At 36.6% G+C, this 13,990-nt stretch overlaps 1 protein-coding gene across 2 annotated transcripts in view; it reads left to right on the top strand.

The window, feature by feature from the left end:
• The window catches only part of LOC136029474 (NF-kappa-B inhibitor-interacting Ras-like protein 1), a 37,733-nt gene extending 24,536 nt beyond the window's left edge, over positions 1-13,197 (top strand). The window contains exons 2-4 of one of the 2 annotated variants that reach the window (XM_065707897.1): positions 4,273-4,407; positions 7,653-7,892; positions 12,883-13,197. In XM_065707897.1, the coding sequence (XP_065563969.1) occupies positions 4,273-4,407; positions 7,653-7,892; positions 12,883-13,113 (606 nt within the window). In that variant the 3' untranslated portion in view covers positions 13,114-13,197. The remainder of the gene's footprint in view (positions 1-4,272; positions 4,408-7,652; positions 7,893-12,882) is intronic. The other variant, XM_065707898.1, reaches the window with a different exon arrangement.
• Positions 13,198-13,990: the final 793 nt, after the last annotated feature.

Raw genomic sequence — 13,990 nt, 5'->3', positions numbered from 1 at the left:
AAAACGAAAATTGTAGTGAAACCAGGATTTACCGAAAAGCCCACTAGGCTCTGCGGCTTTAACTATTCCCGAAGTTTTGGGGAATTTCCCTTAAAAGTTTGCTAAAACGCAGCACAAAAACGCTTCGGCCTAGAGGCGTCAAAGCTTTAAATCCGGCCTGGGCGAGACAAAATCTTGAGCTGGTGAACTTTCAGCAGTTAATATCATTATTTCAATTTAATTTACTAGTTCTTACCAAAACTGTTAATTCATTTTAGAATAAAAAATAGTATTTGTTTTAATTAGTTGCTTATAAATTAATATAAACAATATTTTTTATAAGTAATAATAATTACTTCAGAATAAACGAATTATATTACAAACATTTTCTTTTTTACTTATTACAACATTGAAAATAAATATTAAAATTGCTGTAGAATTGAATTTTGAACTGATAAGCTTTCAGCAATTAATATCATTATATATCAAATATTTGGTTTAATTTTATTGGTTCTTTCCAAGACTGTTCAAGACGAGTATAGCTTCACTGCAAACAAGAGTTTGGATACTGCCCCCTTCCCTAACTGCAAAAGTCTAAAGCATGCTGTTCTTATTTTCCTTCGTTTGGATACAGGGGTGCAGCTAGAGTTCTAAGGTTGGAAAAGGGATTTAAAGAATATGTTGACAAAATCGTCCAATATGCCGACAAATGCGGACGCATAATTTACACTTCCAAGGTAAATAGGTAAATTTTCTGGCCCCTGCTTTAGAGTTTCTGGATACCATTTCATCCATCGTGGTGTTACAAGGCCATCAATAATTGTATAAGACTACTACTACTGCTAACAACTCACCGTAGCACCAAGCCATCTGAGGCCAACACAGCTACGCACGCTCCTCCTCCATCCCAATCTATTCAAAGCCTCCTTCTTTACACTTTCCTAAGAAATTCCCATTTCCTTTAAATCTTTCTGTGTGACATCCTCCCACCCTAGACGAGGACGACCGTTTAGCCCTAGAAGTTTGGCCGAAAAGGACAATTGGAAATCTGTTATCCTTCATCAGCAGAACGTGCCCTAACCATCTCAACCTTTCTTTCATTATAGCCCCAGAAAGTGGGATGGAACCACACTTTTCGTACACCCTACTTTTTGAAATACGATCAGTCAGCCGGGAACCCAGAACAATCCGTAGGCAATATCTCTGGAAAACATCTAGTAAATCTTCATCCGCTTTTCGGAGTGCCCATGCTTCAGAGACACATTTGACCACTGTCATTACTGTACCTTCCAATATTCTAATCTTGGTTTGCAGACTTATCTTTCTATTCTTCCAAAGTCTTTTTTTAACTGTGGAAAAACACCCTGAGCCTTAGCTATTCTTCTTTTAATATCTTCACTGCTCCCACCATCTTTACTAATAATACTACCAGGGTAAGTGAAGCTGCCCACCTGATCAATCTTTTTGTTACCTAACGTCACCTTTTCATCTTCACTTATTCCTAGCCTCAGTGACTTAGTCTTCTTAACATTAATTTCCAAACCTATTTTAGCACCTTAGAATTCGCAAAACCTCTAAAAGCTCATTCATTTTGCTTACACTTTCATCTAGGATGCTTAAATCATCAGAATAATCTAAGTCCAGGAGAGTTTTTTCTCCCCGTTTGATTCCGTGGTCTTCCATTGCCTTTCCTGTGCTCCTCAAGACAAACCAAAATAATCCATATAAAGTGTGGTAAAACAAAACCTTGCTTGACTCCTGATTTAATAGAAAACCAGCTGCTAACCTCATTTCTTACCTTAACTGCAGCTGTATTATTCTCGTACATAGCACTAATAACTTTAATGTATTTGTCTGGTATACCATATAAGGATAATACCTTTGCTAAAGCTTTTCTATCAACAGAATCGAACGCTTGCTCATAATCTATAAAACCGAGGATCAAAAGCCTTTGTCAACTAAGGCACTTTTCAATTATTAACCCAAGAGTAAAAATTTGGTCGACACATCCTCTACCTTTTCTAAAGCCGCATTGTTCTTCTCTTAAAACTTTTCTACAGCATCTCTCAGTCTAGAAAATATCACATTACTAAGTAATTTGCTACCTACAGAGACCAAACTAATGCCTCGATAATTACGACACTCACTCTTAGGACCTTTCTTATACAGTGGTATAATTAAGGTTTATGATAAGGTTTATAATAAGGCTTAATCCTGTTGCAAGCTGTAAGAGGGTTAAAGTCAGACCTCACTGATGGAGTGTGAAGAACCAGTAAATTGTTGGAAGTAAGGAGATGATAAGTCGACTGATCAGAAACGAAAGGTATATTATTAGATAGGACAGCAGGAAGATGGCCGTGCAACTGTAAAAAAGATGGTCGTGTTTATTATAACATAATCTTTAAGGTTTGCTGTCTTACCATCTCGTGAGTACCATGTCAACTTATGGGCCATTTTATGACCAAACACTGTATTGGTCATAGCTAGATTGTTATACCTACAAAATTGCAAAAGTCTGTAGCCATTACTGTTTTCTTTTCCTACACCAAATTTACCTAGGCTAGGATACCATCTATCCCTATTTCTACCAACCTGGGCGTTGAAATCTCCTAGTAAAAATACTATATTTCTACCTGGGACTTACCTGTTACTGTAAGTAAAATTGTCGTATGACCAAACACCGTATTGGTTATAGCTAGATTGTTATACCTACAAAATTGCAAAAGTCGGTAGCCATTACTGTTTTCTTTTCCTACACCAAATTTACTTAGGCTAGGATACCATCTATCCCTATTTCTACCAACCTGGGCGTTGAAATCTCCTAGTAAAAATACTGTATTTCTACCTGGGACTTACCTGTTACTGTAAGTAAAATTCATCTGAGTCACTAGTATCTCTGTCAGTCGGTTCAACAGGCGCATATATTGCTATAACTGATACCCTGAACTTTTTAGTCATAAAATGAGCTATTAGTATTCTATTATTAATACTTTCCCAACCTAAACAAGACTTAGCAGCCTCCTTATTCATCATGAGCCCTACTCCCTGTCTATGTAGTCAATCCTTCCTGCCCGAGTAAACAAACTCTATATCACCTAATTTCATGCTTCCTACCCCCGGAATATGAGTTTCTGAAACTCCTAATAAGTCCTGTTCCAGTTGTGTTCTTATTTTGTCTGTCAAAATGTCAATGCGATGGTCATTTTTTTAACATCGTAAGTTTCCAAGTTCCAATTTTCATGTTCTTTAAATTATTGAAATTATTTTGGCCTCAGGAAAAGCAATGATCCCGGATACCAGTGCAGGACGGGTATCAACTTATCTTTTCAAGTCTACGCTGAATTGTCTAAGCCGGCTTAGAACCGGACAGCAAGAAGTCCTGGAACCTCCAGTATGAATGGAGGCCCTGTACAATCCTGGGCCATCTTGATCACAACAGGGTTTTCAACACTTGGCAAAGGCCCTCTATCAACCAGAGTCGAAATCCCTCAAAGACAGTCCCAAGCCTATTACCTCCTACTCATTATATATTCATGCCTACAAATATTATGCTACTACGGGGTGCAACCCATTGTAGATAAATTAGCTAGGAAGAGGTTTTTCAGCCCGAAAACGCCCGTCAAAACAGACAAAGCCTAGAAGAATTATCCATTAATCAGAATCCCTTGCGAATGCTGTGTCGTTTACTAGGCTATAATTTTCTCGAGGGGCACTACTGCTCAAGTAGGTCGAGGCAGCCCTTTGCAGAGGCTATTGTCCATAGATCTAGACTTAACGCCCTTCCGCAGTTGTCATCCTATAGGGGGTCCTCCCACGATTATGTTCTGCGTCACCATGCAATGTAACCCCTTACTTGGAGAAGGTTTGAAACTCTAAGACGTGTAGACAAGCTGGTGGGCCCAGTTGAGTGTCAATTTGAGGGCCTTCTTCCCCCTCACGTGTATGTATGGCCCCGGGTGAGGGTGACCCAGTTTCTATAGTAAATAAAGGGTGAATTCCATAGTTGAAGCCTTGTGGGGGGTCAGTGGGGGCTATGTCATCCCCAGAGGCATAGTTATTGGATCTTTAAGCCTTCTCACTATCTTCTACGACCAATAATTCAATACCTTCGCCCCAGAAAAAAACACGCATTGTCTTTCTCCTGGCAAAAATAGAAATTCAATATTTTTGTAGATAAGACTACCCTCTAAGAACAGATAACTAATCAACGATTTCAATCATCCATATTAAAAGACAATAGTTAATTTAAAGATGAATTCACAAACCAAGTGATAAACACTATATCTCCTTCAGAAAAGACAATCGGGGTTGTGGCTTGCGCCACAACCTAATTATGAAAGAAGTCCAGACCATAGTAACCGATTCAAAGCACATTTTGGAAGAAAAGACTGTCAATTGAAGAAGAACCGCCATTTGAAGCTGATCCAGGTATAATAACTATTATTCTAATGGTAAAGTTCATTGCTAAAACATGGAGGGATATTTAAAGCCTCATTTGAAAGGAAGCTGTTATAGTACCTTTAGTAAATAACAAAAGATTAATTTAAAAGCAAAATGCAATTTTTGACAAAAACTTTATCTTCTTCTACAAGATGATGTAGCATTCAGATCTTTTGACAAGACAATACAACACAATTATCTTTTGAAAGTTGTTTCTCTGAAGTACGATGTCGTATTTGAGTAGCTCTGCTGTCAGATTCTCTTTGGTTTGTTTTTTACTAGATTAAACAAAAAAACAAGTTTTTGTAAATGAAAGTAAGGAGCGACATTAAAACTTAAAATTTACAGAAATTACTTCGTATATCAAAGGGGCTTTTCCTCCTCAACGCCCGGCTCTTTACGCTAAAGTTTGACTCTTTCTCTTAACTCTACATTTTAAAACAGTAAAAAACTTTAGCGTAAAGAGCGGGGTGTTGAGGAGGAAAAGCCCCTTTGATATACGGAGTAATTTCTGTTCATTTTAAGTTTTAATGTCGCTCCTTACTTTCATTTAAAAAAACTAGTTTTTTTTTGTTTAATGTCTGGACGTTTTTGAATTAATACAGGTTTTGATCTTGGCTCCCCGCACATAAATAATTAAAATGAAATTTGTATATAAATTTTTTTGGGCTAAATCGCTTTTTCATAGTTTTAATCAGAAGATTTTGAGAAAAAAAAAGCGAGGGAGGAGGCCTAGTTGCCCTCCAATTTTTTGATCACTTAAAAAGGTAACTATAACTATTAATTTTTTACGAACGTTTTCAAAGTAAAAAATATTTGTAACTGACGAATTAAGTTACGTAGCGAACTTTTATATTTCTATGTTTTTATTTCGTATATGAGGGGGATCACCCCTCGTCGATACCTCGCTCTTTACGCTAAAACTTAAATTTTGTCCCAATTCCTTAAGAATGACCCCTGAATCACAAAGGCCGTAAAATAAATAGTTGAAATTACTAAAAGTGCTTTAGCGTAAAGAGCGAGGTATTGCGAGGAGGTAAACCCCTCATATGCGTAATAATTTCTGTTCGTTTTAAGTTTTAATGCTGCTCTTCATTTTCAGTAGAAAAGGCTTTTCATATTTATTTTTTCATTGTTTTTTTAAATAATGCTAGAAAATCCTGCGCCCCCTCCATTGAAAGTCTCTTCCCCCATGATAAGTTTCTCCATGGAAAGATCTTCCCACGTAACCCCCCCCTCAACTCTCCCCCCAAACCCAAAAAAATCCCCCTGAAAACGTCTGTACACTTCCCAGTAACCATTACTATATGTTAACACAGGTCAAAGTTTGTAACTTGCAGCCCCTCCCACGGGGACTGCGGGGGAGTAAGTCGTCCCCAAAGACATAGTTATAAGGTTTTTTGACCATGATGAATAAAATGGCTATCTCAGAATTTTGATCCGGTGACTTTGGGGAAAAATGAGCGCGGGAGGGGGCCTAGGTGCCCTTCAATTTTTTTGGTCATTTGAAAAGGGCACTAGAACTTTTAATTTCCGTTAGAATGAGCCCTATCGCAACATTCTAGGACCACTGACACTGAGTCGATACGATCACCCCCGGGAAAAAAAACAAATGAACACGCATCCGTGATTTGTCATCTGGCAAAAAATGCGAAATTCAACATTTTTGTAGATAGGGGCTTGAAACTTCTACAATAAGGTTCTCTGATACGCTGAATTTGATGGTGTGATTTTCATTAAGCTCGTATGACTTTTAGGGGGTGTTTCCCCCTATTTTTTAAAATAAGGTAAACTTTCTCAGGATTGTAAGGTTTGATGGGTAAGACTAATCTGGATGAAATTTATATATTTAAAATCAGCATTAAAATGCGATTCTTTTGATGTAACTATTGGTGTCAAAATTCCATTTTTTAGAGTTCGGTTACTATTGAGCCGGGTCGCTCCTTACTACAGTTCGTTAGCACGAACTGTTTGATCCTAAATAACGAGAAGTTGAAGGCTTTTTTATAGGTATGATATATACATTGCAACATGAAGAAAACACCTATATCTATAAAACTAGCTGAAATAAACTGACTAACGTTTTTTTGCTGGAAAGGCCTTGGAAACAGGGAATGCCATTGGGACATAAAAGGTGTAGGAAATAGGAAAGGCCTTGGGTATATTGAACCTCTGGTATTGGGAACATTGGGTTATATATATATATATATATATATATATATATATATATATATATATATATATATATATATATATATATATATATATATATATATATATATATATATATAATATATATATCGCAAATTTGATGGCAGGCCGTTAAGCCTAACTGCCATATATATATATATATATATATATATATATATATATATATATATATATATATATATATATATATATATATATATATATATATATATATATATATATATATATATATATATATATATATATATATATATGTGTATATGCCTGAATATAAAATAATGTATACTGTGAAACATTTAATTCTCAACTATTCAACAGGTCTCATCAGCTTCGCTGGTATTTGAATACCACACTATAGATTGAACTCGTGTCCTTCCAAATAAAAAAAAAGAGTAGCTGAACTGTTATACTATGGCACCGTATGGTTAAAACACTGATGATTATGCTCATGAATTAGACAATCAATTATCTCGAAACTATATGAATTAGTACTGAAAATGGCGTAAATGTCGCTAATGATAATTTGTTTGGGAGGTTCAGTTTTTTTTCAAAATATATTTGCGGGCCAGAAACTAGTAGAAAATGTAAAAAAAATGTTTTTGTTAGTTCCTTTGACAAACAACTGTGACAATACAGAAGACACTGAGTTTAACGAACTTTTTGAGCCATGCCACTTCTCTGGTGTACTTTAGGAATCTCTTAAGGAAGGTTGTGGTAGTGTAGTAAATTGGTGCTCTGCTGGGCAATACGGTGCCTGGGGTTCGATTCCCGCTTCTGCAAGGCTGAGCGACAGGCCAAATACTTTTACCTGTAAAAAAAATTCTAGTTAATGAAACGTCCATTCAACGCCTTGTGCATCATCATTGGTTCTGTAGGATTTGTCTCCTTTATTTTTGTTTCCAGGAAGGCAAATCCCGTGGCATGGAAGCCCTTGTTTCAAGTAGTCCTTCAAGTATACAAATTAGATTTCTTGTTTCTTTTTTTAAACATGAAGCAATTCACCTTTGTCTATTTTCTTCTAGATTTTTCATCCTACAATCGAAGATACTTACAACATAATGATTATTAATGATAAAGGAAGTCAAGAAGGGATAATATTTTACGACACGGGTGGCTTTTCTGGCAAAAGTCCAGAAATACCAAGGCACTACCTATCTTCAATGGATGGTTTTGTTCTTGTTTATGCTGTCAACAACCAAGAGTCATTCAATATGATTGATATACTAAAAAGAGACATAGATAAGAATAAAGAAAAAAAAGATGTAAGTCTATTTACCCTTTATAATGCCGAAAATGGAGGGATCGACTGGTAGTTTTTGCTTGATAATTTCTTTTTAATAGCTTGTTTTGATCGTTCATTCAATTACTGCTCAATTAGTAATTTAACTATTACGTATTTGCTTATTCAATTACAATATTTAATATTCTTAATATTAAAATTATGTAATTTATAAGGAGGCTACTTTTTTCTAAAACGACGTTATTTTAGTTATTAACTTTACTCATTTAGATATTGTTTCTATTGTTTACTGAGTTTTTTTTTATTATTATTTACGGTACTTAATTAATTAATACCAACATTATTCAACATGAAGTGCTTTATTCTTAAAATAAGCTAATTAGAGTCTGCACTCCTTAGAGTGTCCTAGTCGGTAATTAAATACTGTTAAATTTGCCAAGGCTTTTTTCTCGGTTCATAAAAGGCAAGAAGAACCAGCTATAACTTGAGATTTATAATGTTTATGCACATATGGTTCAAACAGTTCCATTTAATACATATATAAATGAAGCCAAATTATTTGGCAATGTGTTTTGTTTTTTTATACTTTAAACATTATTTGTGATGTGTTGAGAGTTACTATTTATAAAATTTGATTATTATTAAAGTTCAATTAACATTAACTACTTTTCTCTAAAATTAATTATTACGTTCCAAGCGTCCTCTAGTTGGGTGCTAAACACTGATCAGGTGTAGCCTTTAAAGCTCTTTGTTTGTTTCATTACTTTTTTTATTTTTTTTTCCATCTTCTCAACATTAAAGGTTTGAAAGACCAGCCACAACTAGGGATAAAATACGTTTGCACATCTGATTCAAGCATAATTTTGTGTATCTTCCTTAGGCAAATGCAACCACATTGTCGCTTTTACGGTTTCAGTATTATGATTTACAGAATGGGTTAGTTAATTAAAATTCATTAAATTTAATTAATATTGAAGTTATTTTGATACTAAGTACTTTAATCTAAAAGTAAGTTATGGTAATCCTAAGAGTTTTTTTAATCTGGAACTAAACCCTGGTTACCTCTGCAGAAGTATTTTTGATCCCTCAAAGGTAGGGAAGACCGGTCGGAACTAGGGACATAAAATGCCAATGCGTATCTTTCTCAAACTGTTTTATTTGTCTTATATACAAAAATGAAGCCACATTGTTCGGCTACACATTAAAATTTTTTGTGGTTTAAGTGTATGATATGCTGAACTAATAAAATATATCTATTTGACTTAAATTATATTAAAATTGCATTAATATTAGGCTAAGTTTTTTTTTTCTTCTGAAACACATTATCGCACTCCTATGAGTCTTCTAGTTGGTCACTAAACACCGGTCAGGTTTACGGAGTTATTTTTTTTTTTGTATTTGGGGGAAAAAGAATGTTTCTACATCTGGTCAAAACATTGTTTTGTCTATCATACATGCAAAAATTAAGCCACACTATCGTGCGGTACTTCTTTTTACTCTCTCTCCAATTGAAATCCAAAAAATAAAGCTTTTTGGTCGCTATTTAATTGCAGTTGTTATGGTAACCGCAGGTGTTTGCTCCATTGCTCTCTTAAATGGAAGGTTGGCAGCCACTCCCCAACCCCTGTTGTTGATACTCATGTCATCCCTGACATAGGTAGAAAAAGGGTAAAAAATGCGTATTGGACTTTACAGTCTCTACCGGCGGTACTGATCTCCGTTTTATGGCCCTTTATCCAAGAACTGCATTGGGAGACTGGGAACCAGCCATCCTATGCTGTCGCTTACCTTTCCAGTTTTCCGTCCCCATATTTCTTCAGGTACCCATTTAGACCTGGGTCGACTCTGGCTGAGCCTTCATAGTCACACCACTGACCCCGCTCCAAACTAAATAACTGTTGACTTAGGACTTGAACTCCTGTCCTCACGGACAAAGGTTTTCAAGTCTAGCGTGCTAACCACTCGGCTACAACTTCTTTTTTCTCTTATAAAGGCGCCCATTAAAATATTTCCTGTGGGGTTGGGATTTGCAACAAAAATTAAGGTTATGATTTTCACGTTTTTTAAGACGAATTCTTAAAAAAATGTATGGGAAAAAGATACTTCTTTTGAGCAAAAAAACTTATTTCTTGCTTCTTCTGTAAATTTCATAAAATTAAGAAAAATGAAGGGTTAATGCCCTGATGTGTAACGAGGCCTAGGAAATCAGAGCAATCCTCCGTCAAGCTATCCAGTGTGTTCGATAATTTTCATTCACTGTATTATTTGGATACGGTGCAACAATGGCTAATAAAGCCACCATAATAATGGTAGGTTAAAAAAATAAGGAGAAATGCAAAATGTAGTACTTACAGTAAATTGTAAGTATCTTTGCTTACAATTAACTAGTAAGGTATAGGCTTCTTGGCTGATGGATCAAACTAGCTTGATACTAATGAAAGATTTACCATAGATGGTGATGGCGTGAGGGCCTGTGTCGTAAAGTAAATCTTTTATGTCTTTCTTCGAGTTTAGCAGGGTTGTATTCTATCCCCATTTACATGGATCATTTTGATGGACTTTGTCTTAAGGTGGACAGGAAAGACAATAGAAAACACGGAATCAAATGGGAAAGAAAAGCTTTCCTGGACTTAGATTATGCTAATGACTTAAGTATCCTAGATGAAAGTGTGAGCAAAATGAATGAACTTTCAGAGGTTTTGTGAGTTCAGGGTGCTAGAATAGGTTTTAAAAACTAATGTTAAGAAGACTAAGTCGCTACGGCTAAGAATAAGTTGAAGTTGAAAAGGGTACGTTGGGTAACGAAAAGATTGATCAAGTGGACAGCTTTGCATACCTTGGCAGTATTATTTGTAAAGATGGTGGGTGCCTTGAAGATGTTAAAAGTAGAATAGCCAAGGCTCAGTGTGTTCTTTTTTTAGAATAGTAGAAGCTACAATGATGACAGTACTCACGTGTCGTTCTGAAGCGCTCCGAAAAGGGGTGGAAGATTTGCTTAATGTTTTCCAAAGTAATTGCTTTGAGTACCCAACTGACTGACCTTGTTTTGAACAGTAGACTCTACGAAAAGTTTGGTTCAATCTCGCTTTCTAGAGTCATAATGAGAGTAAGGTTGAGATGCCTAGGGCACGTTCTGCGGGTTAAGGATGGCAGCTTGCCAAAGGTTGTCCGTTTCGGCCAACCGTTTAGGGCTGAACGGAAAGCAGGTCGCCACAGTTGTGGTGGCTGGTTGACGTAAAGAAATACTTAAGGAAATGGGAACTTCCTAGGAGGGTGTACAGAAAGAGGCTTTGAATAAGCTGGGATGGTGGAGGGGCGTGCTTAGCTGTGTTGGCCTCTGGCGGTTTGGTGCTGCGGTGAGTTAGAGGTAGTAGTACCAGCAGTTTTTCGAGGCTCGAGTTTTTTTTCTTAGCATAGAAACTGGTTAATCGTATTAAAACAAAATTGGAAATGGTTTGCACATATACAGGTGCTTTCATTTCAGAATAGTATTATCCAATGTATACAAGGGGATACCCATTTACTGCAGTTTTTGACACACAGATCAGGATTATCCAATTTGACTTAAGAAACTGATGTCAATTATATTTCAATTCTGGGAAATTTTACTAACTATTCCGTGCCTATGTAATCCCTAATAATATCCCTATTTGATCTAACATTACAGGTGCCTCCCCCCACCAGCTCTCAGAGTAAAAACACCTAGTCCTCCATCGGGGATAACAGTGACAACCTTTTTGTGGAACCCCCGAGAGTCGTAGGCACAAGAAGGGATTTGCTACTGCTAATTTCAGTTACAGTCTAGCCACTGGCTGTCTAGACCTGTGTGTGACCCCGAGGGAAGATATTTTGTGCAACATGCTGCCGAGATCGAAGCCAGTAATTACCACCAAATTACACCCTTAATCCCTGGACATATAAAGCGCCCACCTTGGTTCAAGAAAATATCCCTTAAGGAGCATTCCCAGGAAGAAGAAAGACGTTTTCATATTAAGTCCTACTTATCACTGACGAGTGGTGGGTGGTTCTTCCCTCTGTTTTGAGGGATGAGTGTTGCCTGCCCAAGATGGTCTGAATCTGGTTGGTTGGGTCCCCGGGATCAGGAAAATAATGATTGACACCCTTACACTACTAAGGGAAGCTCTTGTCACAAAGGGGAAACATAAAGGGATAGCCAAGTCCCATCTCAAAATTTTATACCCTAGAGAACACCAATAGCCCAATGGCTATTGGCTATTTTTTTGTCGAGTCGACGGGGGAGCCTTTCTAGTCTGAGCCTTGACTCCGTTCTGTGAGTCTGCGCATAAAAATAATACTAGGTATCCATCGGGGGATGGGACTAAAAAAAAAAAGATTTTCTGGCCACTGTTGTCAAGTTATTCACATGGCATCTTGCTTTAAAAAAAGTTGCTCAAAAAATTTATACCTCTGTTAAAAAAAAAAAAAAAAATGATAGACCGTATCTGACAACTGAATAAAAATGTGCAAATTCCAAAGAATTAAGCCAACAAACCAATACTATTAGCTTAGAAACTGTATAAATGCTAGTCTAAGATACAGCGACTAAATATAGGAAATAAATTATAGGTTAAATCCGAGTATTATGTTGCTGCCATTTTTTTTTTACCCAATAGGGCCTAGAGTCTGCCTACATTCTGCTTATGCTAGCGGCAGGAGATAAGACCGGAGAAAAACTTTATTTTTATTCTGTTTTCGTTGTATTTTGAGGTATTGGGGGAGACGGTTGCTCTTTACCCCCACTCCCCCCTAGGTTTCGAAAAATACCTTTTTTGTCCTTCATAAAAAACGAGCAAAAATCCTTGCCTTCCCTTATATTTCATGAATTGTCTCCGGCGGTGTTTCTTCTTTTGGTAAATGTCTTAGGAAAGCTCTGATACTCCTATTCACTTTCTAATTGGTATTGCCAGTTTCTTCACTTTATTATGAAATCCTCGCCCCATCTATTACGCCTCAAATAGTTTGTTCGTTAAAGAATTAAATTTATTTTCTAGGCCCCAGTAATTATAATAGGCACAAAATTGGATCTTGTGGAGGAACGTCAAGTTGATTATAGCCAAGTCCTTGCTTGGTCTGCAAAAGAGAAAACTAAGTGCTATGAGTTATCAGTTTTTGACTTAAATTCTTTGCATGAACCATTTATACAGCTGGCGTCCAAACTTAACCCACCTCAGGTCAAAAGCGGATTTTCTCAGATGACAATGAGATCAAAAGCTAAAGATTGATGAGAGCCAGTGGTTAGTTTCAAATTTTATTGTTCTGTTTATTATTAACATTGGTATAAGAAATTAAACTATATTTAAAGATAATTGAATTGGCTGGCTTAAAATATCTTGGTTAAATGGACGACTTGAAGCAAACTGAATTTTAAAAAAGATACTAGAGTCAGATTCATGTGTGAATGGCTATTGTCCGCTCTCTGTCGACAGTTGATATGCGAGCAAATCTGTTGCTTCTAATGCAATATTCACCACCTCGTAAGACAACCTCAATATTCTCTACACAATATGCTCCTCTGATCTGCTTAACTGATTCTTAGCTCCTTGATTCAACTGAAAAAAAAAAAAAAAAAAAAAACAGTTGAAGAACCTTTATATTATAAAATTATCTAAAAAATCAGCGTATCTTTAGAAATCAGCAGTTTTGCCATTAACTAGGTGAACTAGCTCACCTATTAACTAGGCTCACCTATTTACTTGATGATAAGCTTTCAAAGGTGTCATAGTTGCATAAATATTAATTCCCTTGGTTGCATAAAATTACCTTGGGAACTATGGATTTTCTCATTGGTATTCTCATGATCAGTGACCTATATAATATGATCCGATATGTATTGGCAATTGGCAATTAATTGGGTGGGAGGAGAAAAGTAAGCAGAGGGGTGAGTGAGTTGTTTGCAAGAGCCGTGGTACCCGCCGGGCTTGCCCCTTAAATTGCGGGGACAAGGTAGACAGCCTCCAACACTTCTGTTACGATTGCTTCCCTTATCCCAGTTTCAAAATGAGTCCAAATGTACCGGCCAACACCAAACCAGGGGATCTCTTTCTAGATAGGTTCGCAGGCTACCCATTATGGCCAGTTCGGATTCTGGAGTCTGTCCCC

Source organism: Artemia franciscana, chromosome 7, assembly GCF_032884065.1.
Source record: "Artemia franciscana chromosome 7, ASM3288406v1, whole genome shotgun sequence".
Lineage (NCBI taxonomy): Eukaryota > Metazoa > Arthropoda > Branchiopoda > Anostraca > Artemiidae > Artemia > Artemia franciscana.
Note: the sequence above shows the minus strand (reverse complement) of the source record. Positions and strands in the feature narration are given on the sequence as shown.